Raw genomic sequence first — 25,518 nt, 5'->3', positions numbered from 1 at the left:
TTTCAGGGACTGTTAAACAGGTTAACTTTATAACCTCATCTTTCTTAAACAGTCCTGGCAAGATTTAGGTTAGTGTTTCCTCATGCTCAAATTAGGGATTGAACATTAAGAAGTGAAATTTTGAAATGTTGTGGGTGTAGAATAACAACTATAAGAAGACAAATAATTTCAGTAGAAATTCTATTCTGGCCTGAATACTTCCTAAATTAGTAGGACATTTTATTCAGATAAAGAAATGTCCATGGGACAATATTGGAGTGGTAGCAGGGATCATTGTGAGAGGAAAGATTTTAAAATAAACATACAGACATGTAAACATTCAGTCCAGTTCCATTTGCAACCTGGGTCTGAAGCAGAATGGAAAGTGAACTTGCTGTGGAGGTAGAATCCAGAGTTCAAGTCTCAGGGGCGGTCCTAAGATGGCGGAGGGTATAGGATGGAAAGATTTCTTTCTCCCCACAACTTTATGGAATGAACATTTGAGCCGGGGCAAATTCCACAAAACAACTTTTGAATGCTGGCAGAGGACATCGGGCACCCAGAAAGGCAGCCCACTGTCTTCGAAAGGAGGTAAGAAAAATTATAAAAGATAAAAAGAGAGACAAAAGACGTAGGGACAGAGATCTGATCTGGGAAGGGAGTCTTAAAAGAGGAGAAGTTTCCAAACACCAGGAAACACTCTCACTGGCAGATCAGTGGGGAGTTTTGGAATCTCAGAGGGCAACATAATGGGGAGGAACCGTAAATAAATAAATAAAACCCACCACTTAGGTGCCTAACAGCAACTTCCAGCAGAGAAGTGCTGGGGTCCAGCCCCGGTGGATCCAGGGTGATTCGAAGGTGGGGACGGAGTCGGCGTCTTTGGAAAAATACATATGTAATCACAGATATAGAGAGATTAGAAATGGATAGTGTAGTAGGAAGATCAGTGGAGAAAAAGAGGCTGAATAACTTGGATTACGTGGAATAGCATCCATGCTCCAGATGGGAATTCAGCCAGAAAAACGGGAGCAAGAAAGGGAAACTGATCCGATTTCTTTATTTTGGGGTTTGCTTATATACCTTTTGTTACACATAGGGATGAATACAGAGTCACGTGGGGGTCAGCAGTCCTGACCTTTGTCAAAATCAGGTGCTTCACATAAATGTATTTAAAAAAAGGTCTTAGGGATATTACATCATCTTCTGGCCATGAGTGAGACCTGCTGACATTTTATGATCCTTTCTTTCTGATAACCAAAAAAACTTATTTCTTCCAAGGGTGTTTTTTCTTAAACCAGGCACCACCCTCCAAATAAAGTTACATTCCTATAGGGTGAGGGTGTAGTGAGTTACAATCAAGAAAGGAATTTATTCAACCCAAGGTTAACATGATTAGTCTTAGAGGTTAATACTTATTTCTCCTATATGCTTAAAGGTTAATACTTATTTCTTCCTATATGCTAGTTATATTCATTATAAGGGTAGGGAACATGGAGATTTAGCAGCAAACATCAACCCAACAAATGAAAATCCTTTCACCAATGCTCCCCTTAAGATCTATTTAGTCTTAAGATATGATAAAGTTACATTCTTACACAGCAAGGACACAGTGATATATAACAAAGTACAGTGATCTATTACAAAAGAGAAAATCCATTAACTCAAAAAGTCTAGTATTGCTAACATCAAAAACTACCATATTTCCTTTGCTATATTCCAAATACATTGATTAATATATTCCCAGGTACCTAAGGATATAGAGGCCTGGCGGCGATCATTTACTCAACAAGAAGAAAAAGTCCTACGCTAATTAAGACTCTCAAAATACTCCAAAACTCTCTGTGCTGTTTATGGTTGAGAGGTAGTAAACAATCATGTGCCTAGTGGTGGCAGTAAGGATAATCCTGTCACACAAGCTAGTCTGTCAGCAGAGAGGTTTGACCTGAGACATCCTTGTCCCACCCAGAGCAGGGAATTAGCAGCAATTATTGACACAACAAATGAAGAGACCCTTCACCAATATAATTCCTAACCAACTATACTAATAATTTCTAACTCCCCAAAAGAATTTGCCTTTAGTAAGTCTAAAACATCTCGTGCCTCTCAGGTTGGGAGGCTGTAAGCAATCACATGTGGCCGGACAAACCTATACAAGTGGGCTAGATAACCTTCAGAGGAGTCCGTAAGCTGAAACACTCTTGTCATGCCCAAGAATTTTCATTGCCTTGGAGCTGCACGTTTACTCCTTCTCAGAGAAAAACTGTTATGGGGGAGAGCCCCCCGTAAAGTCAGAGGTGTAGGTGAGAGCATAAAACAGACTCTGGTTTTGGGGCTAGATGCTCGGGAACAGGGGGTTTCCTGAGGCTTGATCACGCCTTTGCGTATGCCAAGCCTTCTTCCTCATGACCTTTGCCATGGGCGGAATTCCTCACGCTGGCCCCCGGCACAGAAGTAGTCCAGACACTCACATTTGCCACCAGCAAGCAGGGGGCTGAACAGGGAGGTATGGGCTGCATTGTAGGCACCTGGACTGAATGCCCTGAGGGCAGTCTGACCCAAACTGTGGGATAGCCAGACAGAAAGTAAAAAGAGAGAGAGAGAACTATCCTGGGAAAAGCCCTAACCTAAGGCACTTCCTGGCCCACTCACAGAACAAAGGACTGAGCACAGGAGAGCTAGCTGGCTATGCACTGGCTGGAGACAGGGAGGCAGGTGGGGGCAGCCAGAGCCAGAAAAGGGCAATCTCAGCCCCAGAGGGGCATCCTCTACAAAACCGCAAGCAGGCTCCCATTTGCCTACCAAGGCTTCTTGGGATTCTGGGTGGTTGACATTCTCAGGGAGGGTCGCAGCCAGGGATCAGCTCCCCAGAAGAGACACAAGGCATACCTGAGCCGGGCACACCTGATGCCACCCAGGAAACTGAGCGGCTGGGATGGAGGAGGTGAAAAGACGCACCACACCTGAGGGTGACTATGCTTTCCAAGCACCTGGTCGCCTGAGCTGCTCGGACTGGGGAAGGGCACAAGAGGCAGGTCCAACCGAGTCTGAGCCTTTGTGGACTACCTGAGAACCAACGTGAACCAGAGTGGCTTAGACCTGGGAGGTGCACGCAATCCAGGGCCCACCTCAGACAGTTCCAGGCAGAGCAACCTGGAGCCTGAGCAGTGTAGACTGGGAAAGCACACACACCGTGAGCGGGGGCAAACCCAGTGCGGCCGGGACCTGGTGAGCATACGCCAGTGATATTGGTTTGCAGTGTTCCAACCTGCCCACAGCACGACTGAATCAGTTAGCCTAAATGAGTGACCACTTTCGATCCCCTATGTCAGGGCGGAAATTAGACACTGAAGAGACCAGCAAACAGAAGAAGCTAAAATAAACAGAGGGAACCGCTCTGCAAATGACAGGTGCAACAGATTCAAACCTTGTAGTTAGCGCTGACTACATTGGAAGGGGCCTATAGATCTTGAGAAATATAAGCTGGATCAAGGAGCTATCTGAAACTGAACTAACCCCACACTGCCCACAACAGCTCCAGAAAAATTCCTAGATATATTTTTAATATTATCATTTAAAAATTTTCTTTAAATTTTTAAGTCCTCTATTACTCCTTTAATGTTCATTTTTATAACCTACTATTACCTTGCAAAGAAAAGAAAAAAGATCCTATTCGTAAAGCAAACTTCATATATATAATTTAACATTTATTGTGACTTTTTAAAAAATATTGTAGTTTGGGGAGTGTCACCTTTACTCTAGACTTTTAATTTGTGCTTTTTGGTATTTGTTATCAATTTTGTACCTTTAGGAACCCAATCTTCTCTACCCATTTTTAGTTGGGAGTGTGATTACTGGCTTGATGGCTCTCTCCCCCTTTTCACTCTCCTTTTTCTCCACCAGGTCACCTCTATCTCCACCTCACCCTTCTCTTCCCTACCCAACTCTGTGAATCTCTTTGTGTGTCCCGGGCTGTGGAGAACACTTAGGGAGCTGATTACTGGCTGGATCTGTCTCTCTCCTTTTGAATCCCTCTATTCTCCTCCCGGTCTCCTCTGTCTCCTTCCTCCTTCTTCTCTTCTCTGTGTAACTCCATGAACATCTCTGAGGGGTCCAGACTGTGGAGAGCACATAGGAATCTGATTACTGGCTAGCTTGCTCTCTCCCCTCTTTGATTCCCCCTCTTCTTCTCCTGGTCAACTCTATCTCCCTCCTCCCTCTTCTCTTCTCCGTCTCACTGTGTGAACCTCTCTGGGTGTCCCTCACTGTGGAGAAGCTTTTCATCATTAACCTAGATGTTTTATCATCGGTGCTGTACAGATAGAGAAGTCTCGAGGCTACTGTAAGAATAAGACTGAAAACCAGAGGCAGGAGGCTTAAGTCCAAATCCTGAGAACACCAGAGAACTCCTGACTCCAGGGAACATTAATGGATAAGAGCTCATCCAAAAGCCTCCATACCTACACTGAAACCAAGCACCACCCAAGAGCCAACAAGTTCCAGAGCAAGGCATACCACACAAATTCTCTAGCAATACAGGAACATAGCCCTGAGCATCAATATACAGGCTGCCCTAAGTCACACCAAACCCACAATCATCTCAAAACTCACTACTGGACACTTCATTCCACTCCAGAGAGAAATCCAGCCCCACCCACCAGAACATGGACGCAAGCTTCCCTAACCAGGAAACCTTGAGAAGCCACCTGCAAAACCCCAGCCACAGTGAGGAACCTCCACAATAAAGAGGAATCACAAGCTGCCAGAATACAGAAAGGCCACCCCAAACACAATCTCACTGTAGCTGAAGCTGAAACTCCACGGTTTTGGCCACGTGATGTGAAGAACTGACTCTATGGAAAAGACTCTGATGCTGGGAAAGATTGAAGGCAGGAGGAGAAGGGGACGAGAGAGGATGAGATGGTTGGATGGCATCACTGATTCGATGGACATGAGTTTGAGTAAGCTCCGGGAGTTGGTGATGCACAGGGAGGCCTGGCACGCTGCAGTCCTCGACCCCAAGGACTCGGGGTCACTGTAGTCCTGGGGTCACAAGAGTCAGACACGACTGAGCAACTGAACTCAACTGAACCGTGATGTCTCCTAAAGCTGTACTAGTTGCTTCTTGAAATCAGAACAGCCTTATCCTTTCTTTGATCTCACAAGTGGGAAACTTCCCATGTCTTGGAGCAGATGGAAATGACTGCCCTTACAATGTGATTTGGGCTCTAGGATCTCCCATGGAGCCCTGGCAGCCTTGCTGTCTTTTGCATGAAAGCCAGTTACATTATTCACCTACCTGAAATCTCACTGTTATCAGTGATATCACTGCTATCACAACTCACTGAGTTCTCTCCAAAGAGAGAAGTGATATCTTCTCCAAATATCTTGAGACAGTTTTCAATGAGGAATTGTATCAAAGAAACCTGTAACACAATTGGGCAAAAAAATAGCGTATTACTGTACATATGGCGTAATAGTAAATCACGTTTCATACGTGAATCTGGGCTCTAATACTAAATGTAAAAGAGGTCTGAGAAAAATTCAGACTTGATTAAATATATATATATGTATGTGTGTATATGTATATATAGTCTATATATATCAGTTTTTTCTAAGAAATAACTGATACTTTCAAGAGTACCTTGGGCACAAATTTTAAAATTCTTTTAGTCAGTGGGCTAAAGTTATAATATGTGGGCTGGTTTAATAGCTAAAATTTTCTAATCATGCTTACATGCTTAAAACTAGGATGGTTTGTAAGTAGCTCACATCGGATGTTTGGGACAAAAATGTATAGTCTCTTACTACGTTTTATTTAGTTTTGTTAAAATCTTTCTAGTTTTAATGACATAGAATTTATATATAGCATCTTATTAAAACTTATAAAGTATCAAATACAACACAAATTGTGAAATTCACTTCAGTTGAAGAAATATCTGAAAGTTAGGTAGCAAAGGTTTCTGTGTGGGCTGGGTGGGGGGAGGAGGGTTGTGAAGGAAGAAAGCATCTGGAGAGAAAACATGTCTGTCTGTCTGTCTACGTTGCCTTGCCTCACACTTGCTGTCTAGGGGAGCTTGGAGAAGAGCTGTGATCTTATTAGGCATGTTATGGCTCTGTTAGGATGTTCTGAAATATTTTACTAGCTTCCTCATCCTCTAGCAGAGACACAATAGAAGCCAAGTATTTTCCTGAATCAGCCACAACTGGCAGAGTGCGGCCAGCGTGTGTGGAGCCTCGGGTGGTTGTATGGCCCAGGCCGCCTAAGATGTGCCGACAGGGACCAGATGTATTGGGTCTGTCATCGTTGTGTAATGGTGAACCCACAGTTTGGAGGCTCTTACACCCTCAGTGATGAGGCTGAGAGTTGAACCTTGGCTCTCCGGTTCCAAAGCCAGGTTCTTTTCTATCATATCGTCCTACTCTTACCTCTCTGTTGTTTAATCCCTTGGATGGCAAGGGAGAAGTGACTCAGCTGTTCTCAGTTAAAATACACCTTCCCATGCCCAACCAGAGTAGGACTCTGCCACTCCAAGGCGGTGTAATTAAAATGTGCACTTTAAAACACGGGTTCACTAGCGTTAATACCATAGACTTCAGGTTCAAAATGGGGACTCTGCCCCACAAGGCATAAAATGAGAGATCTTGTTACCTTTTTGCTGACGTTTTCAAATGCTGAGCTTCCAGAATTAAGCAGACAAAGGATGCTTGGGGCGAGACACATGGATAAATTATAAGATGTCATCTGATTGGATGAGGAATGTTGCTCAATGTTGTGTAACACTCCAAAAAGGTATCGCAACAGCACTACATTGGCTCTTGGTAGCTGGTCTACAAGCCTAATGACAGAAAAAGCACTTATGAATAAAGCGAGTCATTTTGCTTAGTAAGTGGAAATACAGAGAACACAGTACTTCTTTTCCTACCATGTACACAGTCCATTCTCACAGTGCCAGGCATGGATGCACACAAAAATGTTTCACTGATTTTAATTCCTGAACCAGATAAGCCCTACTCTGGTTAGTTATGTGTTTGTATTTAAGATCATACCCCTGGCGGATTGGTTCTTTATCATCTCTTTCTACGCCAGTGGATTTCATCTCCAACAGTTTCATGTATTCAGAAGGTGTAAAATGGTCAAGCATTCCATGTTAATAAGATTAGGAGAAAAACACAGTGTCGCCAATAAGGCATGCATCTCTTTTCAAACTGGCTTCCAGGGGTATCCTCAAGTGAAAGCACTTGATACTGCTCATTATTTCAGAGGACACAGCTGTAAACTATAAGCTGATATTTTCCTAAGAGTATGTTGGTTGTATTTTCTCAGAGTTGAGTAATTATTGCATCATTACCTCTGGGTCGCAGTTATTTTCTCCTCCTCATTCCCTTGATCAATAACATCAAGCCATTTATCGTAGAGACGGGCTGAAAATATGCTCCCTTGGATATTTTGAAGAAAATCCTTATGTAGATCAAAAAAATATTTGTTATTCTTATGATAAATTCCATGGAGAAATTGCAAAGAAAATATTTAGTTGAAAAATTCAGTTCAGTCCGCAATTCCTTCACAGCCACGCAGACTGATTCACACAGAGCTTGGCTGTGATTCTCCACAGCCTTGCACACTCAGAAGTACTGGTTGGATTTTCCCCAGCTAAAATTGGAAGCCTAAAAGTAGAGTCTAGGCTGTGGTGAGAATGAGGCTAAAGCTCCTTCTATCACCTGGAGCTTACTCTTTGTGTACATGTTAACACATTAGTACAAACTGGCAAGGTCTGGTGATAACTCACCCGAAATCCTATTCGTTTCCTGAAAAGAAATGCACATACCCATTTTGTTTGTTTACTTCAGACACAGTGCTTGCTCTGAATTCAAGAAAGAGAAGTTCTGAAATAAAACAAGACTACACCCCTACATGCTCTTATACACATATTAAGAGAAACCGGAGGTATGTGTGCTCTTTGGGAAAAAGCTAGTATCAAAATCGCTTCGATCATTTTCTTTAAAAAAAAAAAAAATTAAAGTTCAGTTGTACAGAGTTTTAAGCAGCAGGTGTTAGAAATAAACCAAAAGCCCCAATGGGTAAACTACACGTTACCCTTGCAACTCTTTGAATGGAATATATCCTCCCCAAAGAGGAAGCTGAAAATTTACATACATGGCAACTTCACACCTGTGGGATAGAATCTGCAAATGTAAGCTTCCTAAGTGGAGGCCTGGAAAGTTTATCCTGGTGACCAAGTCTTAATATGATAGAATGGGGCCTATGAAAATGGATGAAGTTGTAAACTGTTGTGCAAGCCTGAGGGGAAATGATTGCATTGCCTTGCCAGTTTCAAAGGCACAACTTGCTTCCACTGGTCTTAATATACAGCATGACTTCTCTGAAGAGTATCTGCTTCAGGCAGTGTTTCTGCGGCAACTGTCATGATTATAATCCTGTCAGCGTTCACTTGTTTCAGTACTTACTGAGCTGCTGTTTGTGTCTGGCACTCTTTTGAGTACTGAGGATAGAGTATGAAGATAACGTACAGAGTCTCAGTCCTCTCATACTTTTTCTAGTGATTGGTATTCAGTACCCAATCATGGTCATTAGGTTTCCTCTATGCTTCTTATGGAGTGTCCACAGTGTATTGGGAGGGAGGAAGCACTCCATTTCAGTTCAGCCATTCAGTCCTGTCCTACTCTTTGCGACCCCATGCACTGCACACCAGGCTTTCCTGTCCATCACCAACACCTGGGTCTTGTTCAGATTCATGTCCATCGAGTTGGTGATGCCATTCAACCATCTCATCTGGCTTTGGCTTCTGGGAGTCTGGGGGTGTGCAGCAGGCCCTTTGTGGTTAAGCCAGGACATGACTCATACAGAATATGCCATGGCTATTTGCTATTGGCCCTCTGTTTATAGACAGTTTAATGGAAAACTCAATGTGGTTCTGACGATGTATTCACTTATGATTTAGACCACCTCTGTGGTTGCTTGGACATATGGTATTCTCAAGGCCGAAGGTGCGAAGTTTGATTCCCCACCAAGATCAATCAACTTTAGGAAGAGAAAACTCTGGGATTGTCTAAGACCTGTATGCTTATAGCATGGAGACAGGCAAGAGCCTAGTAACATCTGCTCACAAATCAAATCAGTTCCAAGTGTGCACCTTATAGAGGGTAGCACTCTACTTGCTATTTGCATCCCTAGTGTGTATTATGATGGTGCAAGCGTTCTAGGGCTCACCTCTAAGTCATATCTGCACTGTTGCTATTATCATACAATCGAACATTAACAGGGGACAAGGAAATACCACATGTTATTTAGTTTCTAAGATAATTTTAATAACCTGTCTATAGTTATTACTACATCAATATAATTTTGTTCATAGCTCCTAAATTCCAAGATGTAGTGATTTTTTTTTTCCTGTTCTATTATTGCCCTGGTAGAAATTTAACTACACGCTTGTAATTTAGGTGTATCATTTCAAACTCAGTCTATTTTTTGTATAAATCGATCGAATTTTTCCAAATTCCCAACTGATTTTGACTGTTGGGCTCACTTTGAAAATAAGCTTTTAAGATGAGGCATGTAGTAAGACTGGTTACCGTGTAACTGTAACCTTGGGTGATGGGTTAAACGTACAGATATTAACAAAGGTTGTTAAAGATGGGAAGGGAGAAAAAAGGAGGAAAAAGGAGGAACAAATGGTGGAGTCATCCCTACACTAATTTTAAAGTAAAAGGTATTGAGAGACAGGGGAAGGAAGGATGATGAAGTGATCAGAGATGTTGGGGGCCTCACTAAGCATTTTTTGATTCATTGTAAGACAAATGGACTTCCCAGGTGGGGCTAGTGGTAAAGAACCTGCCTGCCAATGCAGGAGATGCAAGAGAGGCAGGTTCGATCCCTGGCAGGAAGATCGCCTGGAGTCGAGCATTGCAACCCACTCTAGGATTCTTGCCTGGAGGGTTGCATGGACAGAGGAGTCTGCTGGGCTACAGTCAATGGGATCACAGAGAGTCGGATGCGACTAGGTGAATAACACACACGCACACACACAAAGACACACACGAGTTTACCATAGTGAGTAAACATCTGTCTTGCATCCATGCTAACCTGCCATAGCCGTGTCCAGTTCTGGGCCCCCTCATAAACTATAACCTGCTAGACTCCTGTGTCCTTACGACTGGAGTCGTATGTCAGTCCCTGTTCCAGGGAATCCTTCCAACCCAGGGATCGAACCCAGGTTTCTTGCATTGCAAGCAGATTCTTTACTGTCTGAGCCACCTGGGAAGCTACTTCTGTTAACTGTTTCCAAAAGCTTAATATGAATTTTATTTTGGAAATGTTGCCTTCATTAGGAAGGTGATGAGGCAGTCATCCAAAGCAGGAAGCTTGTTTTGGTAAACGCTCAATGTGTAAGTGGGTATTTTGAAATTTATTATTCTTCTTCATGGAGTGTTCAGGAGGCAAGATGTGCAATGAAAAAGGAAAATATCTAATGTATGGGGCTCATAACATTTGAGGTACCTTCCTTCACTTTTGACTTTGTGAAGTGTTTTCCACGTTTCAGATCCTTCCTCTCTTATGCCTATTATGCTTCTTGGGCATTCATAGTGAAGGTCCAGTCATACAGCTTTACACTGACTCTGTGTGTGGACGATGCTCAAACTTTCCTTACCTTTAAGACAGACGATACTACGAGAACGGATTCATCATCAAAGTTAACTTTGTGTCCAGCGTTTAGTTTCTTCTTTAGGGCTCTGCATGATTTTATACTGGCTGATTTTCGGAAGATGCCTTCTGTGAACGGCCCTTTTTGATTGATAAAGGAAAGCATCTCCTATAGGGAAGGAAAGAGAAGAAAACTGTGGGACATTTCCTATCTAGAAGCCCAGAGCACAAGCTTGCTCCTGTTTTGACAGAGCTGTGGTATATGAGGGTACAGTTCTAGAACAGCACCCAAGTCAATTTGAAATTTTTACTTCAGTGTCTGTAAATATATTTCCTACCCAACAATCGATTTGAGTCATACACTGAAACATTTTAAACACTTGTGTAGTCAGATTTTCTGTTTCAGTGAATTTACTGTATTAACTGTCTCTGCTCTGAGGCCTTTGAGGAGTCACCCTCTCCTCCTTCACGGCTGCTTTCTCATTATTCCCTATTATAGATGCTCTTCCCTGAGTGTGGAAATCTTTTTGCCGTATTGATGCGCCATTAGTTTATTCCCCTTCCAGCGACTGTCCACCCCATTCATTCCTGTTTCCTGTATTCCCTTCCCTCAAACTCAGGCTTAACCAGGCTTCTCCTCCTCTGATCTCATTCCTTTCTCATCAGCCTTTCTAGTTCCTTTTCCTGTATTTTCAGGTCCTCTGCTATCTGCAAAGGTAGAGAGATAACAGATATTGGAGCCAGGTGTTTCAAGGATTGTGGAATCTGTTATGCTCCTCATCCACTGTGTGACTTTGGGCATAGCACATTCTTGGGTGAGGCTCTTTTGTTTTTCTTTTATGAAGTGAGGGTGGTGATAGTCACGGCTACCGCCTAAATTTTCTGTGAAAGCCCAAGGTCTGGGGTAGTAGCTAGCACATAACTGGTATGATAAATTTCTCCATATGTAGCATACAATTCCCTGCATCTAGTGTAGTGCTTGGAGAGAGAGTGGACAGTGAACAAGAGTTAATGCTTACACTTCAATACACTACTACAGTTCAATACACAGTCCAAATTCTGTGACTCTCTTTTGACACATTCTGGCAGGATCAAAGGATTCATCTTTGCCAGAGGATGCCTACTTTATGCTTAAACACTTGAGTTACATATCAAATCCGTGTGAGACATTTTGAGTCATAGGGCGAGCAGACTCAGCTGAAGGAGACTTGAGACTAGTGTGGACTTCAAGGGAGGAGACTCAAGAGTCAAGTTGGACTCTCAGAGCTTCTTACACACACAGTCTGAGGAAAGTTACAGGGCTCAAAATAGCCTGGAGTTAAAACTCCCCTCCAGGTCCTCCCCACCATTCTATGCAAAACCAAGAGCTCTCTCACCCAAAGAAAAAAAATTGACATTGGGTTGATTACGGACTGGCTCCCACCCGGTCCCAGCCTCTGGCCAATCTCCAAATTCCTTGCCCCAGCTGTTTAAGAGGTAACTACTCTGAACAACCTTGCAGAAGAATGGGCGCCCTTAAGACAGTAGCTTTTCACATCCATGCCTATATAGACTTCCTCTTCTTGGGTAAGGGCAGCAGCTCCCTAATCTGACTGCTGCCCCGTCTCGCCTCATTAAAGGTGGTCTGTAAAGTGCCAGGTCTCATTCTTTTTCTCAACCTCGCCTTCTCTAACTGCCTTACTTCAAAGAGTCCATGTTAACTGGTCTGAGCTGGTATAGATGGGTCTTTGTTGAAATCGGTGGAATGGATGAGAGTAACTTTTCATTTTGTATTTGCCTTCTGACTCTGCAGTACCTAAATCAGATCTTTTTCTTTGAAATAACATTGTGAAATTTATCGGACAAAGCCAGACTTCTTCATGTGGAGTAGATTGGGAAGAGAACACTTGATCTCTGCGAATTCCCCTCCTCAGGAAGGTTACCAAAACCAAAAGAAGACCTACCAGAATTGGGGTGGGCAGGGTGTCATTATCACATACTTCCTCAAGAGCAACTCCAAAGAGCTGTTTTTGCTTTCTGGGTGGTAGAGGTGGGTGTTGGTTGTCCTCGCGAGTCCTGGAGCGACACCAGAAGGCCCAGTTTTTGACAGAACTCTTACTAACTGTCTTCTTGTCTGAATCAAATGTAGAAGAGAGATTTTCAGTAGTAGTAGTTTAGCTTACTTAGCCTATTTCCACCAGTTACATTCAGCAGCATGTTCATGGCAGAGGCTGAAAGAGAGAAACTGAACCATTTGTTATATAGAATTCCCCACACTCTGAAACAGGCTAATTGCATCCTTGTGGTGTTAACATGTTCTTCTTCCCCATATTCTGCAAACCTACAGGCGTGATCAGACTCAGGGGTGATTCTCCCTGTGACAGTACTCCCCAGACAGTGCTATCTATTCCCTTTGCCCTGTGTCATGAGGCACTTAAGCTGTAGTTATACAGGTTTCCTAATGGTAAGTATTATCAGAGGATTCCGGTATCAGATCTCCTTTTAAAACCCAAAATATTTAATATTCAAATCAAGCAGCATTTGGTTATCATTTACTTTTGTAGTAAGTTTCCTTCCTCGGTTCAATGACCTGTTTGGCTTTCTGAACACCAGTCATGCCCAGTTTTCTCCCATCAAAAGAATCGCCTTTCCTGAGACATCCTGCCTGATCCTGCTTTTCAGTCAGCCTCTGGACCTCAGTCAGCCACACACCTCAGTCAGCTCCAAGGATGACTTCCTGCCCTCAGGGTCTTGGGAAGTAGTCATTAAATGCAGACTACTTGGTAGGATTACAGCTGGCCATTTTTGTATAACACCTTACTGAGCTAACGCAAAGATGAATGTTAACTACCAACAGCCCATGTTCAAAGGAATGCAGATGAAGGGCTTTTCAAAGAAAGAGTGATCAGCAATGAGAAATGGAGTTCAGAGTTTCTCATGCCCGCTGAGAATTTTTCCCTGGTATTTGCTCAATAAACCTGCTTAATATTTCCTTAAATAACCTGCTTAAATAACCAGCTAAAGAAGTCGACAGAGGAGCCAAGTTGTAGAAAAATCAACAGGAGAATGTAACCAAATGTTTTAAAATGCCCATCCTCTTGTCTGTTCTGAGACATAGAGAGTACATCACCATGTGCTTTCAAGGGACTGAAGCATTTGTGGTGCTGGGTGAGAGAACTAGAAGGCTCCTATTCTGCCTCTTAATTGGATAAGTTGCCTAAAAGTCTTTGAGCTTCACTTTGCTCAGACTTAACAGAAATGATGCTACTTACACCTCACTGGACTACATAACATCAGGTACTACTCAACACAAGACATGGCACATAGCAGCCTTAATAAAGGTCATTTCCGTCCTTCAAAGGGCCTAAGGCAGCCTAGACATCAGTCACCTCCCCCCAAGCAGACTCCACCCCCATTCTCCATTTGATTTTGCAGCCTCCAGAAGGTGTACATTCCTAGAGGAATGCCATCATTTTGCCTTAGGCTCCTCCTGCCCTGCGATTCATACTGCCATCATTTTAAAAGGAGATAATGAAGAAAGCAAATGCATTTTAAATTCGGGAAGAGATTCTCCTAATTAATATGTACAAATATTTTTTAAAAATACACGTTTATATGGGTTGAGTTGCTTTATGCACCCTGGTTTCCCTACTCTTAACCTGATTCTTTTATTTCTAAGCTACCCACAGGTATTCATATATTCCAAATGTATTCATGCATTGTTCAGCTTTAATAAGCATACTCTTAGGAAGAAAGCTCTATCAGTTGATAGAAAGCTATACGTCCAGCTCGTTTAGAAGAATAGACGGAAAGGAAAATAGACATTAAGCCCTATACTTTTATTTTCTGGTCTAGATGGACCATTCGTCAAGTACATTGGTTGGTGTTAGAGTTCTTGTTGGCTCTGTGAGCAATAAAAATATACAGTATAGCCATGAAACGTATGGTGCTCAAGTGTTCAGTCGTGTCCAGCTCTTGCGACCCCATGGACTATAGCCTGTCAGGCTCCTGTCCGTGGATGTCCCGGATAATAATACTGGAGTGGGTTGCCAGGGACTGTTAAACAGGTTAACTTTATATCCTCATCTTTCTTAAACAGTCCTTGCAATGGTTAATGTTTCCTCATGCTCAAATTAAGGTTTGAACATTAAGATGTGAAATTTTCAAATGTTGTGGGTGTAGAATAACAACTATAAGAAGACAAATAATTTCAGTAGTAATTCTATTCTGGCCCGAATACTTCCTAAATTAGTAGGACATTTTATTCAGATAAAGAAATGTCCATGGGACAATATTGGAGTGGTAGCAGGGATCATTGTGAGAGGAAAGATTTTAAAACAAACAAACAGACATATAAACATTCAGTCCAGTTCCATTTGCAACCTGGGTCTGAAGCAGAATGGAAAGTGAGCTTGCTGTGGAGGTAGAATCCAGAGTTCAAGTCTCAGGGGCGGTCCTAAGACGGCGGAGGGAATAGGATGGAAAGATCTCTTTCTCCCCACAACGTTATGGAAAGAACATTTGAGCCGGAGCAAATTCCACAGAACAACTTCTGAATGCTGGCAGAGGACATCGGGCACCCAGAAAGGCAGCCCACTGTCTTCGAAAGGCGGTAAGAAAAAATATAAAAGATAAAAAGAGAGACAAAAGAGGTAGGGACGGAGATCTGTCCTGAGAAGGGAGTCTTAAAACAGGAGAAGTTTCCAAACACCAGTTCACTGGCAGATCAGTGGGGAGTTTTGGAACCTCAGAGGGCAACATAACGGGGAGGAATGCTAAATAAATAAATAAAACCCACCAATTACCTGCCTAACAGCAACTTCCAGCAGAGAAGTAGTCCAGACACTCACATTTGCCACCAGCAATCAGGGGGCTGGATAGGGAGGTGCAGGCTGCATTGTAGGCACCTGGCCTGAATGCCCTGAGGGCAATCTGACCCAAACTGTGGGATAGCCAGACAGAAAGTAAAAAGAGAGAGAACTATCCTGGGAAAAGCCCTAACCTAAGGCACTTCCTGGCCCACTCACAGAACAAAGGACTGAGCACAGGAGAGCTAGCTGGCTGTGCACTGGCTGGAGACAGGGAGGCAGGCAGGGGCAGCCAGAGCCAGAAAGGGGCAATCTCAGCCCCAGAGGGGCATCCTGTACAAAACCGCAAGCAGGCTCCCATTTGCCTACCAAGGCTTCTTGGGATTCTGGGTGGTTGATATTCTCAGGGAGGGTCGCAGCCAGGGATCAGCTCCCCAGAAGAGACACAAGGCATACCTGAGACGGGCACACCTGCTGCCACCCAGGAAACCGAGTGGCTGGGATGGAGGAGGTGATAAGACGCACCACACCTGGGGGTGACTGTGCTCGCCAAGCACCTGGTTGCCTGAGCTGCTTGGACCGGGGAAGTGCACAAGAGGCAGGTCCAACTGAGTCAGAGCCTTTGTGGACTACCTGAGAAGCAACCTGAACCTGAGTGGCTTAGACCTGGGAAGTGCTTGCAACCCAGGGCCCACCTCAGACAGTTCCAGGCAGAGCAACCTGGAGCCTGAGCAGTGTAGACTGGGAAAGCACACACACCGTGAGCAGGGGCAAACCCAGTGCGGCCGGGACCTGGTGAGCATACGCCAGTGATATTGGTTTGCAGTGTTCCAACCTGCCCACAGCACGACTGAATCAGTTAGCCTAAATGAGTGACCACCTTCGATCCCCTATGTCAGGGCAGAAATTAGACACTGAAGAGACCAACAAACAGAAGAAGCTAAAATAAACAGAGGGAACCGCTCTGGAAATGACAGGTGCAAAAGTTTAAAACCTTGTAGTTAGCACTGACTACATTGGAAGGGGCCTATAGATCTTGAGAAGTATAAGCTGGATCAAGGAACTATCTGAAACTGAACTAACCCCACACTGCCCACAACAGCTCCAGAAAAATTCCGAGATATATTTTTAATATTATCATTTAAAAATTTTCTTTAAATTTTTTAGTCCTCTATTACTCCTTTAATTTTCATTTTTATAACCTACTATTACCTTGCAAAAAAAAAAAAACCCTATTTGTAAAGCAAAGTTCATACATATATTTTAACATTTATTTTGACTTTTTTTTAAAGATTGTAGTTTGGGGAGTATCACCTTTACTCTAGACTTTTAATCTGTGCTTTTTGGTATTTGTTATCAATTTTGTACCTTTAAGGAACCCAATCTTCTCTACCCATTTTTAGTTGGGAGTGTGATTACTGGCTTGATGGCTCTCTCCCCCTTTTCACTCTCCTTTTTCTCCACCAGGTCACCACCTCACCCTTCTCTTCCCTACCCAACTCTGTGAATCTCTATGTGTGTTCCGGGCTGTGGAGAACACTTAGGGAACTGATTACTGGCTGGATCTGGTCTCTCTCCTTTTGAATCCCTCTTTTCTCCTCCTGGTCACCTCTGTCTCCTTCCTCCTTCTTCTCTTCTCTGTTTAACTACTGCATGAACCTCTCTGAGGGGTCCACACTGTGGAGAGCACACAGGGAATTGACTACTGGCTAGCTTGCTCTCTCCCCGTTTGAGTCCGCCTCTTCTTCTCCTGGTCAACTCTATATCCCTCCTCCCTCTTCCCTTCTCTGTCTCACTCTGTGAACCTCTCTGGGTGTCCCTCACTGTGGAGAAGCTTTTCATCATTAACCTAGATGTTTTATCATCGGTGCTGTATAGATAGAGAAGTCTCGAGGCTACTGTAAGAATAAGACTGAAAACCAGAGGCAGAAGGCTTAAGTCCAAATCCTGAGAACACCAGAGAACTCCTGACTCCAGGGAACATTAATGGATAAGAGCTCATCCAAAGCCTCCGTACCTACACTGAAACCAAGCACCACCCAAGAGCCAACAAGTTCCAGAGCAAGGCATACCACACAAATTCTCTAGCAATGCAGGAACATAGGCCCGAGCATCAATATACAGGCTGCCCTAAGTCACACCAAACCCACAGTCATCTCAAAACTCACTACTGGACACTTCATTCCACTCCAGAGAGAAATCCAGCCCCACCCACCAGAACATGGACGCAAGCCTCCCTAACCAGGAAACCTTGAGAAGCCACCTGCAAAACCCCAGCCACAGTGAGGAACCTCCACAATAAAGAGGAACCACAAGCTGCCAGAATACAGAAAGGCCACCCCAAACACAACAATCTCACTGTAGCTGAAGCTGAAACTCCACTGTTTTGGCCACCTGATGTGAAGAACTGACTCTATGGAAAAGACTCTGATGCTGGGAAAGATTGAAGGCAGGAGGAGAAGGGGACGAGAGAGGATGAGATGGTTGGATGGCATCACCGATTCGATGGACATGAGTTTGAGTAAGCTCCGGGAGTTGGTGATGCACAGGGGAGGCCTGGCACGCTGCAGTCCTCGACCCCAAGGACTCGGGGTCACTGTAGTCCTTGGGGTCACAAAGAGTCGGACACGACTGAGCAACTGAACTCAACTGAACCGTGATGTCTCCTAAAGCTGTACTAGTTGCTTCTCGAAATCAGTAGAGTGTTATCCTTTCTTTGATCTCACAAGTGGGAAACTTCCCATGTCTTGGAGCAGATGGAAATGACTGCCCTTACAATGTGATTTGGGCTCTAGGATCTCCCATGGAGCCCTGGCAGCCTTGCTGTCTTTTGCATGAAAGCCAGTTACATTATTCACCTACCTGAAATCTCACTGTTATCAGTGATATCACTGTTATCACAACTCACTGAGTTCTCTCCAAAGAGAGAAGTGATATCTTCTCCAAATATCTTGAGACAGTTTTCAATGAGGAATTGTATCAAAGAAACCTGTAACACAATGGGGCAAAAAAAAAATGGCATATTACTGTACATATGGCGTAATAGTAAATCAGGTTTCATACGTGAACCTGGGCTCTTACACAAAATGCAAAAGAGGTCTGAGAAACATTCAGACTTGATAAAATATATGTATATATGGATGTATATATATATAATATATATGTATCAGTTTTTTCTAAGAAATAACTGATACATTCAAGAGTACTTTGGGCACACATTTTAAAATTCTTTAGTCATTCGGCTAAAGTTATAATATGTGGGCTGGTTTAATAGCTAAAAATTTGTAATGATGGTTACATGCTTAAAACTAGGATGATTTGTAAGTAGCCCACATAGGATGTTTGCGACAAAAATGTATATTATTAAGTTTTATTTAGTTTTATTAAAATTTTTCTTGTTTTACTGATAATTTATACATAACATCTTATTAAAACTTATAAAGTATCAGATACAACACAAATTGTGAAATTACTTCAGTGAAGAAATATCTGAAACTTGGGTAGCACAGGTTTCTGTCTGGGTTTGGGGGCTGGATGGGGGTTGTGAAGGAAGAAAGCATCTGGAGAGAAAACATGTCTGTCTGTCTGTCTACATTGCCTTGCCTCACACTTGCTGTCTGGGGGAGCTTTGAGAAGAGCTTGATATATTAGGTATGCTATGGCTCTGTTAGGATATTCTGAAATATTTACCTAGCTTCCTCATCCTCTGGCGGAGACACAATGCTGCTGCTGCTGCTGCTGCTGAGTCGCTTCAGTCGTGTCCGACTCTGTGCGACCCCACAGACGGCAGCCGCCCCGTATCTGGGATCCTCCAGGCAAGAACACTGGAGTGGGTTGCCATTACCTTCTCCAATGCATGAAAGTGAAAAGCAAAAGTGAAATCGCTCAGTCATGCCTGACTCTTAGCGACCCCATGTACTGCAGCCTACCTGGCTCCTCCATCCATGGGATTTTGCAGGCAAGAATACTGGAGTGGGGTGCCATTGCCTTCTCCGGGAGACACAATAGAAGCCAAATATTTTCATGAATGAGCCACAACTGGCAGAGTGAGCCCAGCGTGTGTGGGGCCTCGGGTGGTCGTATGGCCCAGGCTGCCTAAGATGTGCCGACAGGGACCAGATGTATTGGGTCTGTCATGGTTGTGTAATGATGAACTCACAGTTTGGAGGCTCTTACACCCTCAGTGATGAGGCTGAGAGTTGAACCTTGGCTCTCCGGTTCCAAAGCCAGGTTCTTTTCTATCATATCGTCCTACTCTTACCTCTCTGTTGTTTAATCCCTTGGATGGCAAAGGAGAAGTGACTCAACTGTTCTCAGTTAAAATACACCTTCCCATGCCCAACCAGAGTAGGACTCTGCCACTCCGAGGCGGTGTAATTAAAATGTGCACTTTAAAACACAGGTTCACCAGCATTAATACCATAGACTTCAGGTTCAAAATGGGGACTCTGCCCCACAAGGCATAAAATGAGAGATCTTGTTACCTTTTTGGTGAAGTTTTCAAATGCTGAGCTGCCAGAATTAAGCAGACAAAGGATGCTTGGGGCGAGACATACGGATAAATTATAAGGTGTCATCTGATTGGATGAGGAATGTTGCTCAATGTTGTGTAACACTCCAAAAAGGTATCGCAACAACACTACATTGGCTCTTGGTAGCTGGTCTACAAGCCTAATGACAGAAAAAGCACTTATGAATAAAGCGAGTCATTTTGCTTAGTAAGTGGAAATACAGAGAACACAGTACTTCTTTTCCTACCATGTACACGGTCCATTCTCACAGTGCCAGGCATGAATGCATACAAGAATGTTTCACTGATTTTAATTCCTGAACCAGATAAGCCCTACTCTGGTTAGTTATGTGTTTGTATTTAAGATCATACCCCTGGCGGATTGGTTCTTTATAATCTCTTTTTAGGCCAGTGAATTTCATCTCCAACAGTTTCATGTATTCAGAAGGTGTAAAATGGTCAAGCATTCCATGTTAATAAGATTAGGAGAAAAACACAGTGTCGCCAATAAGGCATGCATCTCTCTTCAAACTGGCTTCCAGGGGTATCCTCAAGTGAAAGCACTTGATACTGCTCATTATTTCAGAGGACACAGCTGTAAACTATAAGCTGATATTTTCCTAAGAGTATGTTGGTTGCATTTTCTCAGAGTTGAGTAATTATTGCATCATTACCTCTGGGTCGCAGTTATTTTCTCCTCCTCATTCCCTTGATCAATAACATCAAGCCATTTATCGTAGAGACGGGCTGAAAAGATGCTTCCTTGGATATTTCGAAGAAAATCCTTATGTAGATCAAAAAAATGTTTATTATTCTTATGATAAGTTCAATGGAGAAATTGCAAAGAAAATATTTAGTTGAAAAATTCAGTTCAGTCCGCAACTCCTTCACAGCCACGCAGACTGATTCACACAGAGCTTGGCTGTGATTCTCCACAGCCTTGCACACTCAGAAGTACTGGTTGGATTTTCCCCAGCTAAAATTGGAAGCCTAAAAGTAGAGTCTAGGCTGTGGTGAGAATGAGGCTAAAGCTCCTTCTACCACCTGGAGCTTACTCTTTGTGTACATGTTAACACATTAGTACAAACTGGCAAGGTCTGGTGATAACTCACCCGAATCCTATTCGTTTCCTGAAAAGAAATGCACATACCCATTTTGTTTGTTTGCTTCAGACACAGTGCTTGCTCTGAATTCAAGAAAGAGAAGTTCTGAAATAAAACAAAACTACACCCCTACATGCTCTTATACACATATTAAGAGAAAACCGGAGGTATGTGTGCTCTTTGGGAAAAAGCTAGTATCGAAATCGCTTCGATCATTTTCTTTAAAAAAAAAAAAATATAAAAGTTCAGTTGTACAGAGTTTTAAGCAGCAGGTGTTAGAAATAAACCAAAAGCCCCAATGGGTAAACTACACGTTACCCTTGCAACTCTTTGAATGGAATATATCCTCCCCAAAGAGGAAGCTGAAAATTTACATACATGGCAACTTCACACCTTTGGGATAGAATCTGCAAATGTAAGCTTCCTAAGTGGAGGCCTGGAAAGTTTATCCTGGTGACCAAGTCTTAATATGATAGAATGGGGCCTATGAAAATGGATGAAGTTGTAAACTGTTGTGCAAGCCTGAGGGGAAATGATTGCATTGCCTTGCCAGTTTCAAAGGCACAACTTGCTTCCACTGGTCTTAATATACAGCCTGACTTCTCTGAAGAGTATCTGCTTCAGGCAGTGTTTCTGCGGCAACTGTCATGATTATAATCCTGTCAGCGTTCACTTGTTTCAGTACTTATTGAGCTGCTGTTTGTGTCTGGCACTCTTTTGAGTACTGAGGATAGAGTATGAAGATAATGTACAGAGTCTCAGTCCTCTCATACTTTTTCTAGTGATTGGTATTCAGTACCCAATCATGGTCATTAGGTTTTCTCTATGCTTCTTATGGAGTGTCCACAGTGTATTGGGAGGGAGGAAGCACTCCATTTCAGTTCAGCCATTCAGTCCTGTCCTACTCTTTGCGACCCCATGCACTGCACACCAGGCTTTCCTGTCCATCACCAACACCTGGGTCTTGTTCAGATTCATGTCCATCGAGTTGGTGATGCCATTCAACCATCTCATCTGGCTTTGGCTTCTGGGAGTCTGGGGGTGTGCAGCAGGCCCTTTGTGGTTAAGCCAGGACATGACTCATACGGAATATGCCATGGCTATTTGCTATTGGCCCTCTGTTTATAGACAGTTTAATGGAAAACTCAATGTGGTTCTGACGATGTATTCACTTCTGATTTAGACCACCTCTGTGGTTGCTTGGACATATGGTATTCTCAAGGCCAAAGGTGCGAAGTTTGATTCCCCACCAAGATCAATCAACGTTAGGAAGAGAAAACTCTGGGATTGTCTAAGACCTGTATGCTTATAGCATGGAAACAGGCAAGAGCCTAGTAACACCTGCTCACAAATCAAATCAGTTCCAAGTGTGCACCTTATAGAGGGTAGCACTCTACTTGCTATTTGCATCCCTAGTGTGTATTATGATGGTGCAAGTGTTCTAGGGCTCACCTCTAAGTCATATCTGCACTGTTGCTATTATCATACAATCGAACATTAACAGGGGACAAGGAAATACCACATGTTATTTAGTTTCTAAGATAATTTTAATAACCTGTCTATAGTTATTATGACATCTATATATATATATTTTTTTTTGCCCAGCTTTTCCTTCTTTTATTTAATTACCATATAAGAATAATATTTTCCAGTTTAGATACATAGCATTTTTAATGAAATGATTTTAATTTTTTTTTTAGTTTTCTTTTTTTTCTTAATTTTTTTTTTCTTTATTTTAGTTTACAGTACTGTATTGGTTTTGCCATACATTGACATTAATCCACCACGGGTCAATATATTTTTCTTCATAGCTGCTAACAAGTTCTAAGATGGATTGATTAATTTTTTTTCTTTTCTTTTATACTGGTAGAAATTTAACTACACGCCTGTCACTTAGCTGTATCATTTCAAACTCAGTCTATCTGTTGGATAAATCTATCGAGTTTTTCCAAATTCCAAACTGATTTTGACTGTTGGACTCACTCTAAAAAATAAGCTTTATAAGATGAGGCATGTAGTAAGACTGGTTACCATGTAACTGTAACTTTGGGTGATGGGTTAAACATACAGATGTTAACAAAGGTTGTTAAAGATGGGAAGGGAGAAAAAAGGAGGAAAAAGGACGAACAAATGGTGGAGTCATCCCTACACTAATTTTAAAGTAAAAGGTATTGAGAGCCTGGGGAAGGAAGGATGATGAAGTGATCAGAGATTTTGGGGGCCTCACTAAGCATTTTTTGATTCATTGTAAGACAAATGGACTTCCCAGGTGGGGCTAGTGGTAAAGAACCTGCCTGCCAATGCAGGAGATGCAAGAGAGGCAGGTTCGATCCCTGGCAGGAAGATCCCCTGGAGTCGAGCATGGCAACCCACTCTAGGATTCTTGCCTGGAGGGTTGCATGGACAGAGGAGTCTGCTGGGCAACAGTTAAAGGGATTACAGAGAATCGGATGCGACTAGGCGACTCACACACACACACTCACGAGTTTACCATAGTGAGTAAACATCTGTCATGCATCCATGCTAAGTTGCCACAGCCGTGTCCAGTTCTGGGCACCCTCATAAACTATAACCTGCCAGACTCCTCCGTCCATACGACTGGAGTCGTATGCCACTCCCTGTTCCAGGGGATCCTTCCAACCCAGGGATCGAACCCAGGTTTCTTGCATTGCAGGCAGATTCTTTACTGTCTGAGCCACCTGGGAAGCTACTTCTGTTAACTGTTTCCAAAAGCTTAATATGAATTTTATTTTGGAAATGTTGCCTTCATTAGGAAGGTGATGAGGAAGTCATCCAAAGCAGGAAGCTTGTTTAGGTAAACCCTCAACGTGGTAAGAAGTTATTTTGAAATTTATTCTTCTTCTTCATGGAGTGTTCAGGAGGCAAGATGTGCAATGAAAAAGGAAAATATCTAATGTTTGGGGCTCATAACATTTGAGGTACCTTCCTTCACTTTTGACTTTGTGAAGTGTTTTCCACGTTTCAGATCCTTCCTCTCTTATGCCTATTATGCTTCTTGGGCATTCATAGTGAAGGTCCAGTCATACAGCTTTAGACTGACTCTGTGTGTGGACGATGCTCAAGCTTTCCTTACCTTTAAGACCGATGATACTACGAGAATGGATTCATCATCAAAGTTAACTTTGTGTCCAGCGTTTAGTTTCTTCTTTAGGGCTCTGCATGATTTTATGCTGGCTGGTTTTCTGAAGATGCCTTCTGTGAACGGCCCTTTTTGATTGATAAAGGAAAGCATCTCCTATAGGGAAGGAAAGAGAAGAAAACTGTGGGACATTTCCTATCTAGAAACCCAGAGCACAAGCTTGCTCCTGTTTTGACAGAGGTGCGTTTATGAGGATACAGTTCTAGAACAGCACCCAAGTCAATTTGAAACTTTTTCTTCAGTGTCTGTAAATATATTTCCTACCCAACAATCGATTTGAGTCATACACTGAAACATTTTAAACACTTGTGTAGTCAGATTTTCTGTTTCAGTGAATTTACTGTATTAACTGTCTCTGCTTTGAGGCCTTTGAGGAGTCACCCTCTCCTCCTTCACCGCTGCTTTCTCATTATTCCCTATCATAGATGCTCTTCCCTGAGTGTGGAAATCTTTTTGCCATATTCATGCTCCATTTGTTTATTCCCCTTCCAGGGACTGTCCACCCCATTCATTCCTGTTTCCTGTATTCCCTCCCCTCAACCTCAGGCTTAATCAGGCTCCTCCTCCTCTGATCTCATTCCTTTCTCATCAGCCTTTCTAGTTCCTTTTCCTGTATTTTCATGTCCTCTGCTGTCTGCAAAGTTAGAGAGATAACAGATATTGGAACCAGGTGTTTCAAGGATTGTGGAATCTGTTATGCTCCTCATCCACTGTGTGACTTCGGGCATAGCACATTCTTGGGTGAGGCTCTTTTGTTTTTCATTTATGAAGTGAGGGTGGTGATAGTCATGGCTACTGCCTAAATTTTCTGTGAAAGCCCAAGGTCTGGGGTAGTAGCTAGCACATAACTGGTATGATAAATTTCTCCATATATAGCATACAATTCCCTGCATCTAGTGTAGTGCTTGGAGAGAGAGTGGACAGTGAACAAGAGTTAATGCTTACACTTCAATACACTAGCTGGATATAGCACAGTCCAAACTCTGTGACTCTCTTTTGACACATTCTGGCAGGATCAAAGGATTCATCTTTGCCAGAGGATGCCTACTGTATGCTTAAACACTTGAGTTACATATCAAATCCGTGTGAGACATTTTGAGTCATAGGGCGAGCAGACTCAGCTGAAGGAGACTTGAGACTAGTGTGGACTTCAAGGGAGGAGACCAGGAGACAGTGTGAGGATGAGGTGGACTCTCAGAGCTTCTTACACACAGAGTCTGAGGAAAGTTACAGGGCTCAACATAGCCTGGAGTTAAATTCCCCTCCAGGTCCTCCCCACCATTCTATGCAAAACCAAGAGCTCTCTCACCCAAAGA

General features: G+C 43.0%; 3 protein-coding genes across 3 annotated transcripts in view; 1 reads left to right on the top strand and 2 right to left on the bottom strand.

Moving 5' to 3' along the window:
• LOC138442815 (rho GTPase-activating protein 20-like) overlaps positions 1-12,026 on the bottom strand; it is a 15,399-nt gene extending 3,373 nt beyond the window's left edge. The window contains exons 1-4 of the mRNA XM_069594989.1: positions 10,650-12,026; positions 7,332-7,441; positions 6,632-6,818; positions 5,279-5,405 (exon numbers count right to left, since the gene is read on the bottom strand). Of these exons, the coding sequence (XP_069451090.1) occupies positions 5,279-5,405; positions 6,632-6,818; positions 7,332-7,441; positions 10,650-10,808 (583 nt within the window). The 5' untranslated portion in view covers positions 10,809-12,026. The remainder of the gene's footprint in view (positions 1-5,278; positions 5,406-6,631; positions 6,819-7,331; positions 7,442-10,649) is intronic.
• Positions 1-25,518, top strand: part of LOC138442267 (endogenous retrovirus group K member 9 Env polyprotein-like) — a 125,121-nt gene that overhangs the window by 66,599 nt on the left and 33,004 nt on the right. The gene's annotated exons all lie outside the window — the stretch shown is intronic.
• LOC138442814 (rho GTPase-activating protein 20-like) lies at positions 11,291-25,518 on the bottom strand. Its single transcript, XM_069594988.1, has 6 exons — positions 24,137-25,518; positions 20,614-20,723; positions 19,914-20,100; positions 18,292-18,418; positions 12,586-12,755; positions 11,291-11,350 (listed from the first exon to the last, which is right to left on the bottom strand). Exons 1-6 carry the CDS (start codon positions 24,293-24,295, stop codon positions 11,291-11,293), a joined length of 813 nt encoding a protein of 270 aa, XP_069451089.1. The 5' UTR covers positions 24,296-25,518.

Source organism: Ovis canadensis, chromosome 6 (assembly GCF_042477335.2).
Source record: "Ovis canadensis isolate MfBH-ARS-UI-01 breed Bighorn chromosome 6, ARS-UI_OviCan_v2, whole genome shotgun sequence".
NCBI lineage: Eukaryota > Metazoa > Chordata > Mammalia > Artiodactyla > Bovidae > Ovis > Ovis canadensis.
The sequence above is the reverse complement of the archived record's forward strand: the minus strand, read 5'-3'. Positions and strand labels throughout refer to the sequence as shown.